Source organism: Tupaia chinensis, unplaced genomic scaffold (assembly GCF_000334495.1).
Source record: "Tupaia chinensis unplaced genomic scaffold, TupChi_1.0 Scaffold147608_1, whole genome shotgun sequence".
Taxonomy (NCBI): domain Eukaryota; kingdom Metazoa; phylum Chordata; class Mammalia; order Scandentia; family Tupaiidae; genus Tupaia; species Tupaia belangeri.
The window spans coordinates 521,884-540,606 of NW_006207460.1; the positions used below are offsets into that span (position 1 = coordinate 521,884).

At 41.5% G+C, this 18,723-nt stretch overlaps 1 protein-coding gene across 1 annotated transcript in view; it reads right to left on the minus strand.

The window, feature by feature from the left end:
- The window catches only part of CDC25C (cell division cycle 25C), a 38,761-nt gene extending 21,407 nt beyond the window's left edge, over nucleotides 1–17,354 (minus strand). The window contains exons 1-7 of the mRNA XM_014584779.2: nucleotides 17,129–17,354; nucleotides 15,857–15,951; nucleotides 14,661–14,706; nucleotides 11,686–11,719; nucleotides 11,496–11,585; nucleotides 9,907–10,005; nucleotides 5,858–6,016 (exon numbers count right to left, since the gene is read on the minus strand). Coding sequence (XP_014440265.1) covers nucleotides 5,858–6,016; nucleotides 9,907–10,005; nucleotides 11,496–11,585; nucleotides 11,686–11,719; nucleotides 14,661–14,706; nucleotides 15,857–15,951; nucleotides 17,129–17,322 — 717 coding nt within the window. The 5' untranslated portion in view covers nucleotides 17,323–17,354. The remainder of the gene's footprint in view (nucleotides 1–5,857; nucleotides 6,017–9,906; nucleotides 10,006–11,495; nucleotides 11,586–11,685; nucleotides 11,720–14,660; nucleotides 14,707–15,856; nucleotides 15,952–17,128) is intronic.
- Between the last annotated feature and the right edge of the window lie 1,369 nt (nucleotides 17,355–18,723).

An 18,723-nucleotide genomic window follows, 5' to 3' on the forward strand; every position in this document is an offset into this window, starting at 1 on the left:
GTCCAGCAATTGGTGTAATGGCTATGTCGCTGAACTCCCATGTAGCCGACCGCAGTTCAAGTCCTGGACCCGGTGGCTTAAAACTCATGCCGGGCACATGTGCATGTGTGCCCAAGATCCGAGAGGAGAATGAAGGAGAAGGGATTATAGTGTAGCCATCCCCCCCAGGGGGTGATTTCTCACTTTCTGTCTCTCTGTCTCTCTCTTTTTGGTGAGCACACAAACCCTATAGCTAAAACCTCTCCAAAAAAAAGAGTGCTGGACTCTCACATGGCCAACCATGGTTCAAGTCCCAGACCTGGCGGCTTGCTTTTTCACCCTCACCCCCGTCCCTCTCTGGTTAAATTAAAATACATAAACAAATAAACAAATAAATAAATAAAGTTAAATAATTCTAAAAGAAAAAAAGTACATACATTTCTAACCCTGATGGCTCTCACTTCTCACTCAGTATTTCCATCTAAATTTCCTGTTACCATCTCTAGCTCAAATGTTCAAAACAGAACACATCTAAGCACCAACAGCTAGTGTAATGGCTATGTCGCTGGATTCCTATGTAGTCAACCGTGGTTCGAGTCCTGGATCTGGTGGCTTAAAACTCACACCGTGCATGTGTGTGAGTGTACAAGACCCCAAGAGGAGAATGGAAGAGAAGGGTTTGCGGTGTGGCCATTCCTCCTGGGAGGGGTGATTTCTCGCTTTCTGTCTCTCTGCCTCTCTCTGTCTGTCTGGCGAGCGCATGCACCCTATGGCAAAACCTCTCCTTCCTTTTGAATTCTCCCTTTTTATTTATTTTTTTTCCAATTTTGCTACAGGGCATATGCACTCACCAGAGAGAGAAAGTGAGAAAACAAGCCACTAGGTCCGAGATCTGAACTGTGGTCGACTGTGTGGGAGTCCAGGATGCCATCTGCTGGCCCTGAGTCCTCTCATCTTTTCAAATTCATCATAGTTCCAGCATTTCTCCAGTTACTCAGGATAAAAACGAAAGTAGCATCCTCCCAAATGTTTGCGTACTTTTTTCATATTATCCTGTCATTACAGCACTTTTGACAAACTCACATCTTGCTTATTTATTGGATAACTTGCCTATATTGCCTATACTCTTTTTTTTTAAGAATTATTTATTTATTTATTTCCATTTGTTATTGTTATTTTTTTTCTTTATTTGACGAGAGAGAGAGAGAGAGAGAGAGAGGGAGGGAGGGAGGGAGGGGGAAAGTGAGAAAGCAAGCCACCAGGTCCAGGACTTGAACCAAGGTTGGCCATGTGAAAATCCAGTGCCCTTATCCACCACACCACCTGCTGGCCCCAATACTGTCTACACTCTTGACTAAAAAAAATATAAGGTTCATAAAAATTAGGACTTGTATCTGTCTTAACCAAGACTTTGTCTTCAACTCTAGTACAGTACCTTGGTAATATTAGCATCGTATTTATTAAGTGCTATTACTTACATTAGTTTCCTCATTTCTTTTCCTTTATTTATGACAGAGCACATGAATGTGCGAGAGAGAGCGAGAGAGAAAAAGAGACAAGCACCTTCCACAGGGTTTAGTCACACCATGATTCCCTTACTCCAGTCTCTAGCCTGTTGGATCTTGGGCACTTGGATGCATGCCTAGCGTGATTCAGGCTGACCAGGCCAAGGATTTGAACCATGGTCACCATGTGGGATCCAGCTTCCCTCGAGTGGCACATTATTGTTGTGCCACAAAGCTAGTCCTATCTTAGCTTTTATTAACAACTACTTTTTTTTTTTTTTTTAAGTTTCTGCCACAGCTCATGTGCACTTTAGAAGAGACAGAGAGACACAGAAAAGCAAAGTGAGAAACCACCCCCCAGCGGGAATAGCCATGCCACTGTCCCTTATCCTCCCCTCTCCTGTTGGGATTTTGAGTATGCATGCACACGTGACTGGTGTAATTTTCAAGTTGCCAGGTCTGAGAATCAAACCACAGTTGGCCATGGGGGAATCCAGCACCTTAATTACCATGTCACTTGCTGGCCCCTTAAAAACTACTTTTTAAAGTTTCCCAACTCTATTGAGGTGTAATTGACAAACAATTTATATATTGAAGGTGTACAATGGTGTCACTTATATGTATATTATGTAATGATTACTACTATCAACTTAGTTAACACATCCTTTACCACACAGTTACTACTTCTGTGTGTGTGTGTGTGTGTGTGTGTGTGTGTGTAAGAGAGAGAGAGTGAGAGAGACCATTATTCTAAAGAGATTACTTATCCTATATTACACTGTAGGAAGGACACAACTGACTTTATTTTTTAAGAATTACTTATTTAATTTTATTTATTCATTTATTTATTTTTAATTTGACCAGAGAGAGAGAGAGAGAAAGAGGGAAAGTGAGAAAGCAAGCCACCAGGTCCAGGACTCGAACCGTGGTCAGCCATGTGGGGATGTCCAGCACCTTAACCAGCATCCCAACTGCTGGTGCCCAACTGATTTGAATACTTTATCATATTCACAACAATCCTACTGAGGGCGTATTTTTGTTATTATACAGTTTTATAAGTGAAAACCTAAGGACTAGAATGACGAGTTGTTGGGACCAGCAGATAGTGAAATTGCTATGTCACTGGATTCACACATAGTCCACCAAGGTTTAGGTCCCAGACCTAGGGCTTAAAACTCATGTCAGACGTGTGAGCGTGCATTCCCAAAATCCTGAGAGGAGAATGGAGAAGGGACTGCAGCATGGCCATGTCCCCTGGAGGGCTGATTTCTCACTTTCTGTCTCTCTTTCCAGCGAGCACCCGCACTCTATAGCAAAAATCTCTTCCTCTAAAAAAAGAATGATGAATTTTCAAATGGTAGTAAGACTAGTGAAGGGGCTGGAAGGTGGCGTGGTGGTTAAGGGTGCTGGACTCCCACATGGCTGACCATGGTTTGAGTCATAGACCTGGAGGCTTGCTTTCTCACTTTCCCTCTCCCTCACTCTGTCCCTCTCTGGTCAAATTAAGAAAGGAAGAAAGGAAAGGAAAGGAAAGAAAATTATTTTAAAAAAAAGAATTATTTTATTTAACTTTATTTATTTATTTCTCTTTTTTGTATTTTAGTTTGACCAGAAAGGTATAAAATGAGAGAGAGAGGGATAGGGAAAGTGAGAAAACAAGGTGCCAGGTCTAGGATTCAAACCGTGGTCAGCCACATGGGAGTCCAGCACCCTTAACCACCATGCCACCTGCCAGCCCCAATAAAATAATTCTTTAAAAAAAAAAGAGAGAGAAAGACTAATAAAGAGAATGAGAACTAGAACCCAAGTGCTCTAACCTCACTATACATTATTTGCCTTGTAAAATAAATCAATTTAAAAAACATACCCACCTGCATACTTGTTTCAAAGAAATGAAGTTGATTCAGAAATAGTGAATGCCTTATAAACAGTATTTGGCATATTCATACATAGCCTATAAACCATAGGCTTCCAATATATCCCCCAGTGATATGGAGAAGAATAAAGAAAACAAAAGAATATATTTAAAAATATCAGAAAGTCATGTAAGATACATTCTGTTCATCACTATTACTCAGAAGGTATCATTTACTCCAGATTAATGATAACATACTCAAACTACTGACTAGAATCTGCTCACACAGCAGTAAGATTTTCAAGGTGACCTGGTACCCTATTAGTCAGTTAACTCTTTTTAAAAATTATTTAATTTAATTTAATTTATTTACTTACTTACTTACTTAAATTTTATTTATTTACTTACCTACTTTAATTTGACCAGAGAGGGACAGAGAGAGAGAGAGAGAGAGAGAGAGAGAGAACAAGCTGCCAGGTCCAGGATTCGAATTGCATTCGGTCATATGGGAGTCCAGCGCCCTTAATCCATACTACCTGGCGGCCCTAGTCAAGTAACTCTTAAAGTCTAAAGACCACGTCTTTTTTTTTTTTTAAGAAGAGTATTTTTTTATAATTATTTAGTTTAATTTTATTTACTTATTTTAATTTGACCAGAGAGGTACAGAATGAGAGAGAGTGAGAGAGATGGAAAGTGAAAAAGCAAGCCACCAGGTCCAGTACTTGAACCATGGTCGGCCATGTGGGAGTCCAGCACCCTTAGTTACCACACCACCTGCTGGCCCCAAGACCACGTCTTCTTGATCTCTGCAGCCCTAGTGTTTAGTACAATGGGTGCACCATATTATAGACACAATATTGTTTATTCAAGAATGAATGAAAAAATAAATAAATAAATAATAAAATAAAAAAAAGAATGAATGAAGAATGAAGAATGCAAAAGTACCATCAGAGAGCACTTTACCTTGGCTCCTTCTTGATCTTCCAGGGAAAACTCCATCAATTCACTTGAAATCTCTTCTGCTTGGTCTTCTCCTAGTTCTGGATTTTTATCCAATTTTGGAACTGCAGTAATGGGACTGCCCAGATATTTCATTTCACTTTCCACCAAGTTTCCATTGTCCTGTCAGATATGTTGACACCATTAGAAACTATTCAGGACCCTTGCTTTACACCCTATACAAACATTTACTGAAATCATACCAAAGACCTAAATGTAAAAGCTGAACTTGTAAAACTATTAGGGGGGGAAAAATAGGGGAAAATCTTCATAACACTGGATTTGACAATGATTTCTTGAATATAATACCAAAACACAGGAAACTACAAAAAATTAAATAGGTTTTCAACAAAATGAAAACTTTAGGGGCCAGCCTGTGGCATGTTGGTTAGGTAGCTAGCTGGATTCTACATGGGTGACTACACATCTCTTGAATTTTCAACATTTGTCTGTCTGTCAAATGTTTTCTCCTCCATGGGGCTGGCAAGTGGCTTGGTGATTAAAGGCACTGGACTCCCATGTTGCCAACCATGGTTAGAGTCCTGGACCTGTGGCTTGCTTTTTCACTTTCCCTCTCTCTCTTTCACTGTCTCCCTCTGATTAAACTGGATAATAATAATAATAATTAATAAAGTTAAATAAAATAATTCTTAAAAAATGTTTTCTCATCTTGTACTTCACACCCACCTTCCACCACCCACTCTCTACCAACCACCTTCCTCCCTTATAGTCTCTACATCTACTACTTTCCTCTCCGCCATCATGTCTTCAGATCTCTCACTCTCTGCCATAGAGCCATAGATACCCAGAACAAATTGAATGAGAATATACAATTTGTATCTTTCAAAGTCTGGCTCACTTGGTTCAACACTAAATCTTCTATATTCATCCATTTTGAGTCAAACAATAGTATCCCTTTGTTTCTTTTAACTGTGTAATATTCCCTAGCATATATGTGCCAAAATTTTTCAATCCAGTAGTGTTTGTGTACACTTTGGTTGGTCCAGTGATTTTAGCAATTGTGAATAATGCTGCAATAAACATGGATGTGCAAGGGTCTTTCAGTGTTTGGGTGTTTTCCTATCTTTTAGGTAAATATCAAGGAGTGAGATTACTGGGTCATGGAAGTTCTATTTATAGGGGTTTTTTTTTGAGTATTTTTTATAATTATTTAGTTTAATTTTATTTACTTATTTTAATTTGACCAGAGAGGTACAGAATGAGAGAGAGTGAGAGAGATGGAAAGTGAAAAAGCAAGCCACCAGGTCCAGTACTTGAACCATGGTCGGCCATGTGGGAGTCCAGCACCCTTAGTTACCACACCACCTGCTGGCCCCAAGACCACGTCTTCTTGATCTCTGCAGCCCTAGTGTTTAGTACAATGGGTGCACCATATTAGACACACAATATTGTTTATTCAAGAATGAATGAAAAAATAAATAAATAAATAAATAATAAAATAAAAAAAAGAATGAATGAAGAATGAAGAATGCAAAAGTACCATCAGAGAGCACTTTACCTTGGCTCCTTCTTGATCTTCCAGGGAAAACTCCATCAATTCACTTGAAATCTCTTCTGCTTGGTCTTCTCCTAGTTCTGGATTTTTATCCAATTTTGGAACTGCAGTAATGGGACTGCCCAGATATTTCATTTCACTTTCCACCAAGTTTCCATTGTCCTGTCAGATATGTTGACACCATTAGAAACTATTCAGGACCCTTGCTTTACACCCTATACAAACATTTACTGAAATCATACCAAAGACCTAAATGTAAAAGCTGAACTTGTAAAACTATTAGGGGGGGAAAAATAGGGGAAAATCTTCATAACACTGGATTTGACAATGATTTCTTGAATATAATACCAAAACACAGGAAACTACAAAAAATTAAATAGGTTTTCAACAAAATGAAAACTTTAGGGGCCAGCCTGTGGCATGTTGGTTAGGTAGCTAGCTGGATTCTACATGGGTGACTACACATCTCTTGAACCTGTTGGCTCAAAAAATATACCAGATGTGTGTGAGTGCATGCCCAAAATCCCAAGAGGAGAAATGGAAGAGAAAAGATTGTGGTGTGGTCATCCCAAGGAGGGTGACTTATCACTTTCTCTCTCACTGTTTTGTTCTCTCTATAGCAAGTGCATGTGCTCTACGGCAAATATATTAAAAAATAAAATATGGGGACCAGCAGTTAGCGTAATAGCTATGTCGCTGGACTTCCATGTAGTCGACTGCAGTTTGCATCCTGGACCCGGTAGCTTAAAACTCATGCCGGGCGTGTGTGCGTGCATGCCCAAGATCCCGAGAGGAGAATGGAAGAGAAGGGATTGTGGCATGGCCATCCCCCCGGGGGGTGATTTCTCGCTTTCTGTCTCTCTGTCTGGCGAGTGCACGTGCCCTATTGCAAAAAACCTCTCAAAAAAAATAAATAAAATATGAAGAGGCAAGAATTCAAAAATGGGAAAAAAATATTTGCAAATCATATATCTGAAAAGGAGTTAATATCAGAATATATAAAGAACTCTTAGACCAGCTGATGGCATGGTGAAGGAGGCTGGATCCCACATGGCCAACTGTGCAGTTCAAGTCCTGAAACCAGTGTTTAGAAAACACACTGGGCGAGAGACCAGCAGTTGGCGTAATGGCTATGTTGCCAGACTTCCACATAGTGGACTGTGACTCAAGTCCCGGACCCAGTGGCTTAAACTCACGCCGGCGCTTGTGCATGTGTGCCCAAGATCCCAAAAGGAGAATGGAGAAAGGATTGCGGCATGGCCATCCCCCTAGAGGGTGATTTCTCACTTTCTGTCTCTCTCTGTCTTTCTAGCAAGCATATACAAAAAAACACTCCTCCTCAAAAAAAAAAAAAAAAAAAAAAAAAACAACCACCAATGTTCAACAGAAGTAATCATTAGGAAAATGCAAATAAAAATCACGAGGTAAGACTTCACACCCATTAAGATGGCTATTATATAAAGAAAAATAACATTAAGTGCTATGCATTGCTGGTAGAAAATGTACAAGGGTGGGACCAGGTAGAAAATGTACAAGGGTGGGACCAGCAGTTGCATAATGGCTATGTCGCTGAACTCCCATGTGACCGACTGCAGTTCGAGGCCCAGACCTGGTGGCTTAAACTCACACTGCACATGTGTGCGTGCATGCCCAAGATCCTGAGAGGAGGGACCAGCAGTTAGCATAATGGCTATATCGCTGATCTCCCATGTAGTCGACCACGGTTTGAGTCCCAGACTCGGTGGTCTCTCTCTCCTGGCGAGTGTACACGCCCTATAGCAAAAACCTCTCAAAAAAAAAAAAAAAAAAAAAAAAAAAAAAAAAAAAAAAAAAAGAAAATGTACAAGGGTGCAACTGTTATAGATAATAGCATGATGGTACCTCAAAAAAATTAAACCTATAATAACCATATAATAGCAATCCCACTTTGGGGAAACTGAAAAGTAAGGACTAAAAGTAAGAATTCAAACAGGTATTTGTATAAATATATTCACAGCAGTGTTTGTCACAATAGCAGAAATTAAAGTGGAAACAGCCCAAAATACCCTGATAAATGAAAGGATCAACAAAATGTAGTCTATATATACACTGGAGTATTATTCAGTCAGAAAAAGGGATGAAATTCTGATACATGCTACAATAAGAATGAACTTTGAAGAAATGATGCTAAATAAGCATAATTATGCTGAATGAAATACTGGGCCAGCCCCATAGTACAGTGGTTAAGCACTATACACAGTAAGCAGGATACCATGGGGCTGACCAGCCTTCATGGTTCATGTCCTGGTCTTGGCGGCTGACACACTTGGGGGTACACATGCTAAGGATTCTAAGCCAAAAGAAGAACTAGAGGAAAAAGGATTGTGGTATGACCAGGTCCTATTGGGGGCTTGCTTTCATTCTGGGCATGCACATGCTGTTTACCCACGCATTTTTTTAATTTAATTTTATTCATCATCATCATCATCATTTTGTTTTTTAATTTGACCAGAGAGAGATGGGGGGTGGGAGGGCAGGGAGTAAGAAAGCAAGTCACTTGGTCTGGGATTCAAATTGCAGTCTGCCATGTGGGAGTCTAGCACCTTAACCACTATTCCGCCTGCCCCCCCCAGCACATTTCTAAACTTAAGGAGCTGGGTCCCAAATCCTGGTTAGCCATGTAGCATTTGGGGTCCTCTGTGCAATGCCTAACCACTGTACAACTTGGCCAGCCCTGAGAGAGATTGATTTTTGACAAGCCTCATCAAGGTGGAATCCTCCCACTCCAATCTCCCGGCTAACTAGGACTACAGGTGTACACCTACCAGGAACCAAACCCAGGCTTCACATGTCACCCCAGTCTCTGAGTACCACCATCTCTCCAACATGCACCACTACAGCTGAGCTCCACTTCTTTTTTTATACTTCCCGTTTTTTTTTTTTTTTTTTCCTCTGATTCACAGCACATGCACTTGCCAGAGAGAGACAGAGAAAAACAGAGAGAGATGGAGACAGAAACAGAGAGAACCCCCCCTGGGTGGGGGTGGCCACAACACAATCAATTCTCTATTCTCCTCTCAAGATTTTGGTTATGCATACATATACACATACCTGGTAGGTTTTTCTTTTTCTTTTTTGGGGGAAGAGGTTTTTTTGGGATTTTTTTTGGAGAGGTTTTTGCTATAGGGCATGTGCGCTCGCCAGACAGACAGAGAGAGACAGAAAGCGAGAAATCACTACCCAGGGGAGATGGCCACGCTGCAATCCCTTCTCCTCCATTCTCCTCTCAGGATCTTGGGCACGCACACACATGAACCCGGCGTGAGTTTAAGCCACCGGGTCCAGGACTCGAACGGTGGTCGACTATGTGGGAGTCCAGTGACATAGCCATTATGCTAACTGCTGGTCCTGGAAGAGGTTTTTGCTATAAAGCGCGTGCGCTCGCCAGACAGACAGAGAGAGACAGAGAGACAGAAAGCAAGAAATCACCCCCCGGGGGGATGGCCATGCCACAATCCCTTCTCCTCCATTGTCCTCTCGGGATCTTGGGCACGCACGCACATGCACCCGGCGTGAGTTTAAGCCACCGAGTCTGGGACTCGAACCACGTTTGACTACATGGGAGTCCAGCGACATAGCCATTACGCTAACTGCTGGTTCCAACCTGGTATGTTTTTCAAACCACCAGGTCCAAGACTTGAACCACACCATTGGCCATGTAGGATCTGGTTGCCTTAACCACCACACCTGGCCCTTCTGTATTTTTGAACCAATAGACACACAGTACTTTTAAAATCAGGGGATAAGGCATAAAAAAGAAGAAAAAGTAATCTGTGTATCTGAAGAATAAAAGAAAGGGAAAAAAAAAATCCTTAAGAAAATTTTCTCCTAAAATTTAAACAAATAGAAAAATCAGATATGGCTCCTCCCTTCCCCTACTTAAATGATTAGTTCTCTACCCCTTTTCTCACCTATGTAAGCTTATAAAAATTCAAAGGGCCATAAATCCTGAGCTACCATCCATAGCTTTTAACACATCAACTGTCCCTTAATGATGATGTTCTGTCACTCACCAGAAGAGAAAGAGGAGAAACATAAGGTCCCCCTGGTCGCTTTTGAAAGCTCAGGTTCCTAGGAGCCTCCCATTCCAAGGGATTCAAAGTTTTCTTTTCCTGCATAAGAAAAACAGCATCGGCTAGGAGAAGAGACACATTAGCTGGCCCTGCCAAAAACATTTCATCTAAGGAAGCCACCTATGAACAGTGCTCGCAAAACATATTAAATGTAATCAAGGTTGGCCCTATGTCTTCAAGATACAAATTATGGTTTGGATTTGACATAGGTCTATAGATTTGCTTTGGAGAATACTAATTTTACAATCACATGTAAAGGGAATATGGAGGGAGGGGATAAAGAAGCCTGCCCTGGGTAAGGGATGGTGAGATTTTTAAGAAGTGATTTTAAAGGGAGATTAGAAAGATAGTATTAAAAGAAAAAGCTGATTAAAACAGCCAAAAACATGGGCATATCTTAGTCAATGTGAAAAAAGAACAGCATCTATCTTTTATGCAAAGTGACCTGGAGTAAGGGAAGGGAGGCAGGGAAGAAAAAAAGGTGGCTAGAAAAGGAGATTAGACTGAGGGATTAGAGAATTATCTTTGTGATTAGATGGCTCTGGAGAGGCCAGTTTCAACTTGGAACTGAAGGATGGCCTACGGCTTAGATGAAAAGGACTATGGCACCCACAGAATAGGAGCTAAAAAGTTAGGCTAAGGGGAAATAACAAGAAATTATACATGTATGTAAAGTTAAGAGAAGAATCAGTGAACAAGTTATATAAATTATCTGTGTTTAAAAACAAGAATTCCTAAATTCTGTATGCTACAGTATTAGTTTTTGTTGCTAAACTGATCAAGTGAACATAAAACATTTTTAAGAATTTTTTAAAATTTAACTTTCTTTCTTTCCCTTTTTTTTCCTTTTCTTTTCTTTTTTGTTTCTTTTCTTTCCTTCCTTCCTTCCTTTCTTTCCTTCTTTAAATTCGACCAGAAAGGGACAGAGTGAGAGTGAGAGAGAGAGACAGAGACAGAGATAGAAAGTGAGAAAGCAAGACACCAGGTCCAGGGCTCAAACCACAGTTGGCCATGGGGGAGTCCAGCGCCCTAACCACCATGCCACCTGCTGGCCCTGTGAACATGACTATTGATGATCTGCTACAGAGGTCTGGGATATATATATATATATATATATGAAGAATTTTTTTCAGTACCAGTAGATGGCATAATGGTTATATCACTGGGCTCCCACTAGTCCACCGTGGTTCAAGTCCCAGACCCAATGGCTTAAAATTCACACCAGGTGCGTGTGTGTGCATGCCCAAAATCCCAATAGGAGAATGGAAGAGAAGGGACTTCAGCATGACTATCCCCCCCTAGGGAGTGATTTCTTGCTTTCTGTCTGTCTCTCCAGCAAGCACATGCACCCTATAGCAAAAATCTCTCTCTTAAAAAAAAAAAAGAATTTTTTTCCCCTGAAATGATGCAGTTTGCTTGTCTACCATATAAGTTACACATAAACAGCTCTAGATCTCACAAATGTTCCAATGAGTTGCTTCATTCAAAGAAATAAAACTAACATATCTAGGTTACCATTAAACACTCACATTTTCTTTATTTGTGGATGAGCTACACATTGCATCTTTCCTTCTGTGGCCATACTTCAAAGCATTTGGAGTGCTACAAAGAAGCTGTGCCTAAAAGAGATTGCTTGTTGAAAATACCCTGCATCCTGGAGAATCCCTCTGCCTCCCACCTAAGAGACAAAGTCAAACCCAAAATACAGGTGCTACTCACAGGGCTACATTTCATAAGTTGCTGGTGATGATTCCTGTAGATTAAAACAAACTGCCAGTCAAATAAGCCTTAAATACTGTTTGGTTGTTCTTTAGTGGCTTAGAGCACCTAAACAGTCCCTTTCTTCCATTCTAGGAGCCATATTCCTAGTTGAAATGTCTCTTCAAATAACAACACAAAGGCTATTCTCTCTAGTAAATATTGAGACTCAAGTGACATTCTGGGGATAAGGAAAGCCCTCACTTACATCAAGACCAGTACCAAAGATAAATGAGTTTGTCCAATATCTTTTGTAGACATAATTTATAATTTTCTAATTTTCCAGCATTGACTATGAATTTCTATCTTGCCTCTCAGGATTTCATTCAGTCTATATAGGTTAAGACTTTTAAAGCAATTCAAAGAAATATAAGTGAAATGTACACATGTATTGATAAAATAGTTATGGAAAATCATCGCTAAAGAAGCACCTAATTCACAAAGGTTAAAGAAGTCAAAGAGATGGGGCTGACAGATGGTGTGGTGGTTAAGGGCACTGGACTCCCACATGGCTGAACACCGTTCGAGTACCGGACCTGGTGGCTTGCTTTCTTACTTTCCCTCTCTCTCTCACTCTGTCCCTCTCGGGTCAAATTAAAATAAATATAAATAGGGACCAGCTATTGGAGTAATGGCTATGTCACTGGACTCTCATGTAATAGACCACAGTTCGAGTCCTAGATCCAGTGGCTCAAACTCACGCCAGGCGTGTGTGTGTGCATGTGTGCTCAAGATCCCAAGAAGAGAATGGAGAAGGGATTGTGGCATGGCCATCCCCCCAGGGGAGGTGATTTCTCACTTTCTGTCTCTCCATCTCTCTGTCTTTCTGGCGAGCACACACACACCCTATGGCAAAACCTCTCCAAAAATAAATAAGTAAATAAATAAATAAATAGTTAAATAAAATATTATTTAAAAAAACATAAAATAATATTAACAAAGCAAAAAACATGTATTGGATACCTATTTTCATTTAATTATTTTTTTAAAATATTACATTTTATGTTTATTTATTTAGTGTTATTATTATTTTAATTTGACCAGAAGAGACAGAGAGAGAGAGGGGTGGGAGAGTGAGAAAGCAAGCCACCAGGTCCAGGACTCGAACCATGGTCAGCCATGTGGGTATCCAGCGCCTTTAACCACCACACCACCTGCCAACCCCACCTATTTTCATTTATTTCTCACAATGAAAGTGATATTATTGGGGCCAGCAGGTGGTGTGCTGGTTGAGGTGCTGGACTCCACATGGCTGACCACAGCTGGAATACTGGACCAGGTGGTTTGCTTTCTCACTTTCTCTTTTTCTCTCTCTCCTTCTGGTAACTGCACATGCCCTATGGCAAATTTAAAAATGACAATTATAATAAATAAAACTCAGGGACCAACAGGTGGTGTGGTGGTTGGCGTGCTGGACACTCCCACACGTCTGGCCACAGTTTCAGTCCTGGACCTGGTGGCTTGCTTTCTCACTCTCCCTCTCTCTCTAGTCAAATTAAAATAAATAAATGAATAAAATTAAATAAATAATTATTTTAAAATAAGTAAATAAATAAACAAAACTTGTAAAAAGAAAAAAGTACTATTATTATTATCTCCAAGTTATGAATAAAGAAAACAAGATCCAGGACCAGCAGTTAGTGTAATGGCTATGTCGCTGGACTCCTATGTAGTCAACTGCAGTTTGAGTCACGGACCTGGTGGTTTAAACTCATGCCGGGCGCATGTGTGTACGTGCCCAAGACCCTGAGAGAATAGAGAAGGAATTATGGCATGGCTGTCCCCCTTGCGGGGGGCTGATTTCTCACTTTCTGTCTCTCTGTCTTTCTGGCACACGCAAACACCCTATAGCAAAAATCTCTTTAAAAAAAAAAAAAAGAAAGAAAACAAGATCCAAGTTAAAAAACTTGACAGTCACCTAGTGAAGCAGCAAGCTACTGGAATCCAGACACTAATTCCAGAGCCTGTGCCCTGTACTTTCAATCACTAAAACATAGCACGTCTCATATGCACACAAAAGCTAATATGCAAGGTAGCATTTCATTTTACTTCATTTCTTTTTTTTAAAAAGAATTATTTAACTTTATTTATTTACTTACTTTAATTTGACCAGAGAGAGACAAACTAAGAGCAAGAGTGAGAGTGAGAGAGAGAGAGAGAGGGAAATTGAGAAAGCAAGCCGCCAAGTTTGGGACTAGAACAGCTGTCAATCAAATGAGTCCAGCGCCCTTAACCACCATGCCACCTGTTGGCCCCAACCTATTTTTTTTTTTTTTTTTTGAGAGGTGCCACCAGGTCTGGGACTTGAACTGTGGTCGGCCATGTGGGAGTCCAGCATCCTTAACCACCCCACCAACTGCTGGCCCCCATTATACTTAATTTCTAAAGATACTTCTGGGGGCCAGCAGGCGGTGTAGGGTCTAAGGCACTGCATTTCCTCCAACTGGCTGTTTGGCTCAAGTCCCGACCTGGGGGCTTGAGAATCACACCAGATGTGTGTGCCTATTTGCTCAGGATCCCCAGAGGAGAATGAAGAAGGGACTGCAGCGTGGCTATCCTATGGGTGGGAGGATTCTCACCCCCCCATCCCCCCCATATACTCCTGTCTCTGGCAAGCACACGTGCCCTGTAGCCAAAACTTAAAAAAAAAAAAAAAAAAAGGTCATCTCTACTGGGGAGTTATTTCTCACTTTCTCTCCTTTCTGTCTCTCTCCAGCAAGAGTACATGCCTTGCAGCAAAAATCTAAGTAAATAAATAATAATCTTCATTCTCTCAAAACTATTTAGGTCTGAGACAATTGAAAGCTGTTCAAGGTGGGTATCTAAGCCTCAAAGTCTAGTGAAACATTTTGTACCATACAGAATCTGCACAGATAAATCCCTGTAACCAGTGCTGAAAGGATTCAACATGGGGTTCATTCAGCAATTGAACTTACATCCCACCTAACAGTATTTCCTGAGATCCTGAAGAATTCAAGTGACCTGCAATCATATATAATCAGTAAGAAGAGTTACTCTTGTGTAGTCGTCCTGTTTTTTATTCAGAAAGCAATACTCATTTCAAAGACTGCTTTTTTTTAACATAAAGTCTCTTGATTGATACCTATTTCATGTTATAAAGTACACTTCCACAGAAACAAGAATTTATATGTTTCACTGAAAGGAAAAAAGCTAGAAAACCGTCACTGTGCTAACCTATGGAGATTTTTTACATGAGTAGAAAAGAAAGATTACTACTCAGGAAATTTGAAATTAGAATAAATACTAGAATGATTGACTAATGAAACATTCCTTCTGGGCACAGACCTTTAAAACATGTAAGAATTAGGGCCGGCTCACAGCCTAGTACTTAAGGGAGCCAGATCCCATATGGCTGATCATTGTTCAAATTCTGGTCCCAGCAACTTGAAAAACATACCAGGTGTAGGGGTGTGCATGTCCTGAACCCCAGAAGGATGTAGAAATGGAGAAGGGACTATAACATGACCACATCCCAATAAGGAGTGCTTTCTCCCTCCCTCTCTTTCTTTTTGTATCTCTCTTTGTCAAGCACCATGCAAAATTTAGCAATTAAAAAAAAAATACATACACACACATAATTTGACAGAGTATTTATACTGGTTTCTTTCTTTCTTTTTTTTAAGAAGTACTTATTTATTTAATTTTATTTGTCGTTATTATTACTTTTTTTAAATTTGACCAGAGAGAGACAGAGAGGGAAAGTGAGAAAGCAAGCCGCTAGGACCAGGATTCGAATTATGATCCACCATGAGGGATTCCAGCACCTTAATCACCATGCTACCTGCCACCCCTCTATACTGGTTTCTTTGCCTCCTGCTGAGGTTCAAGTAGGGCACTAAACTTCTTATACTTTTACTATAATTTCATTCCAGTGAAAACAAAATCAAAGAAATATATTCCCTCTTGTCTAACTTATTCAAATGCAAAGTGACTTCTATTAGTTATATTCTTTCTCTTCCTATTGGCTTCATCATTCTCAAGAATCCGCTAGTTACCCACAAATTCCAACTCACTAGGTAGGCTTTCTACCTACTTTAAACCACTATCCAGCTCTATGTATTCCCTTTAAAGTTATTCTTCCCTTGGAGGCCTTTACCTCTCCTGTTCCTACCAGTTTCTTCAAGGTCTGTAGAAGTGGTAAGCTGAGTGGCAGACATCTCCCCATCGCTAATATTTGAAAGATCAAGGCAACGTTTTGGGGTTCCTCTGTTGAGACATAATGATACATCAAGTTTCCCATTAGATTTTTACATCCTTAAACAGCAAAGATTGGGGGCCAGCAGGTGGCGTAGTGGTTAAGGCACTGGATTCCCACATGGCTGATTGCAGTTCAAGTCCTAGACACACCAGCTTGAAAACCATACTGGGCACATGTGTGTGCATGCCCAAAATCCCAGGAGGAGAATGGTGGAATAGAGACTCCATCATGGCCATCTCCCCTGGGAGGTTATTTCCCTCTCCCTCTCACTTTCCCTCTCACTGTTTCTTTCCTGTGAGCACATACACCCTATGGCAAAAACCTTAACAAAAAAAGGAAGGCAAATATCAGGGCCAGCAGGTAGTGTGGAATTTAAGGCACTATATTCCACACAGCCAGCTGTGTGGTTCAAGTCCCAGACCTGGTTGTTTGAAAATCACACCAGGTGTGTGCACCTGGGTGCCCAATGTCCTGAGAGGAGACTGGAAGAAAAGGATTGCTGCATGGCAACCCCCGTCTCCCCGGGTGGGTGGGGGGTGTAATTTCCTCCTTTCCCTCTTACTGTCTTTGTCTGGCTTCCCTACCAGCCCCAACCTCCCAGCGCTCATGCCCTAAGGCAAAAAACTTCTTTAAAAAATTAATTAATTAAAAAAATATATATGTGTGTATATATTGCTTCTTGTCTAACTTTTTCAAATGCAAAGTGACTCCTATTAGTGTTATATTCTTTCTAAGAGATTATTACCATTTCCATGTCACAGAAAATAAGCCTTAGGATTGGTCAACCACAGAGCTGAGACTCAAATCGTGATTTCTGAGTTAAGGTGATTTTTTTTTTTTTTTGAGGTTTTTGCTATAGGGCGCATGCGCTCGCCAGACACAGAGACAGAAAGCGAGAAATCACCCGCAAGGGGGAATGGCCACGCCGCAATCCTCCATTCTCTTGGGATCTGGGGCACACACGCACACGCGCCAGGCGTGAGTTTTAAGCCACCGGGTCCGGGCCAAGAACCGCGGTCGGCTGCATGGGAGTCCAGTGACATAGCCATTACACTAACTGCAGGTCCCAGCTAAGGTGATTTTTTTTTTTAAAAAAAAAGGCAATAAAACAAACAAAAAAAAATCCCACAAGAGTTTGGAAAAGCAAAGGAGATATGGGGTATGTAAAAATAAACGTGGACTTACCCAGATAACATGCTTAGGTTTGCAGAATCACCAAAGAGTTTGTTTACTGGAGTTCTAGCAAGATCTGGATAATTGGTAAAGGAAGAGTCTCTCTCCAGGAGAAAGTTTAATATCTTCCTCTGACTGGACCTAAAACGGGGTCCTGCGCCCTCATTTCCCTCCTCTCTTGTGGATGAGAAGAGCTTCGTAGTCATCGTCTCCAAGTTCTCACCAAGAGAAAACAAAACTGAGCTAAGAGAAAGAGAACCTCATCTATACCAGTACATCAAATTGTTCAGCGTTTCCAATCTCCACCCTTTCCACCCAGCGGACCAATATTGGACTAGGAGCATCCCCAAAGGGTAAACCACGACCCGCCTTGAAGGTTAAATGGCCCCTTGACCAAGCTGCGTGGCCTTTTCGTAGGAACTTGAATTAATCGACAAGCGGCAACCTCAGGACTTTAAATACAGAATGAAGAGAGGACTTTGACTTGTTCGAGGCCACACAGCTGGAGACTCCTGACCGGAAGGAACTCACATCTACCTCGCGACAGTGTCGATTCGGTTCTCCGAACTTCCGTTTGCGGGACCCGGACCTGGAACCGAGGGGAATAATGCACTCTCAGCGATTTCTTGGCGGAGACGGTTGAAGGTTCATGTCAAATTTGGAGTCTGAAATTTGCCTTTGGGAGAAGATAGGGTTCGGAGACAAGCGAAGACTCGAACGAAACGGAAGAAAATCTGAGGAAAGAAGGCAGAAAGCCAGACTACAATTCTGTTTCCTGACCCGGTAGGCCAAGGTTAGGAGTTGCCGCTGCTCTCCACAAGAAGTCGACCAGACAGCCTCTACCTCACCAGCCACAGGCCTTAACTATTCAAAACTTCCGCCCTCCCAATAGCCTATCCTCTCTCGCCTCTAAGCTGTGTCAGCCAATATCCGCGCGCCCGACCAGACTGCCACGGCCAATCGTTTGGCTCGTACATCACCCGAGGGAGTGGGCATGCTCTGAAAGGACCAAGCTAAGCCTTGCCCTGGAGCTGGTGCTGGGCGGCGATTGGCCCACCAGCGTCAGTCCCCGGCTTGGGTAAGCTCCGCCCCACAGGGAGCCTGGCGCACCATTGGTTCTCCCTCTAGCCAATCGACACACCCTTCCTCCGCTGTTTCCCTTCTCCGAGCGCCACCGACCCCGGGAGATTTAAATTGCGATTTGCCAAGGATGACCATTTGCTAGGGTAATACTAGGAGAGGTTATTTGGGGTGGAAGTGTTTTTTTAAGTATTTCTTTTTTCTTGCTTCTTTCTCGTGTCGTTACATGGACCTTTCACTCTTGGTTTGCTATCCATTAGCTATGAATGGAGCGTTTGCCGCCGATGGGGCCTGTGTCTATCTGAGACAGGTATGTGGTTATACCAAGCGGCACTGGTCCCTTCCGAGAGCTTTCCTTGTTCCAGTGATTCTGTTTTAGTAAGCAGTATCTCAGAGCCGTCAGGTTATGTTGGTAAAAAGAAATCCCTTTTCAGGGAAAGTAGGGAAATTGGATCATCTCTTGTAGTAATCCTTATAGTCCAAAGGATCTAAAACTTCTGTTTATGGAAACATTGAATAGAGATTCA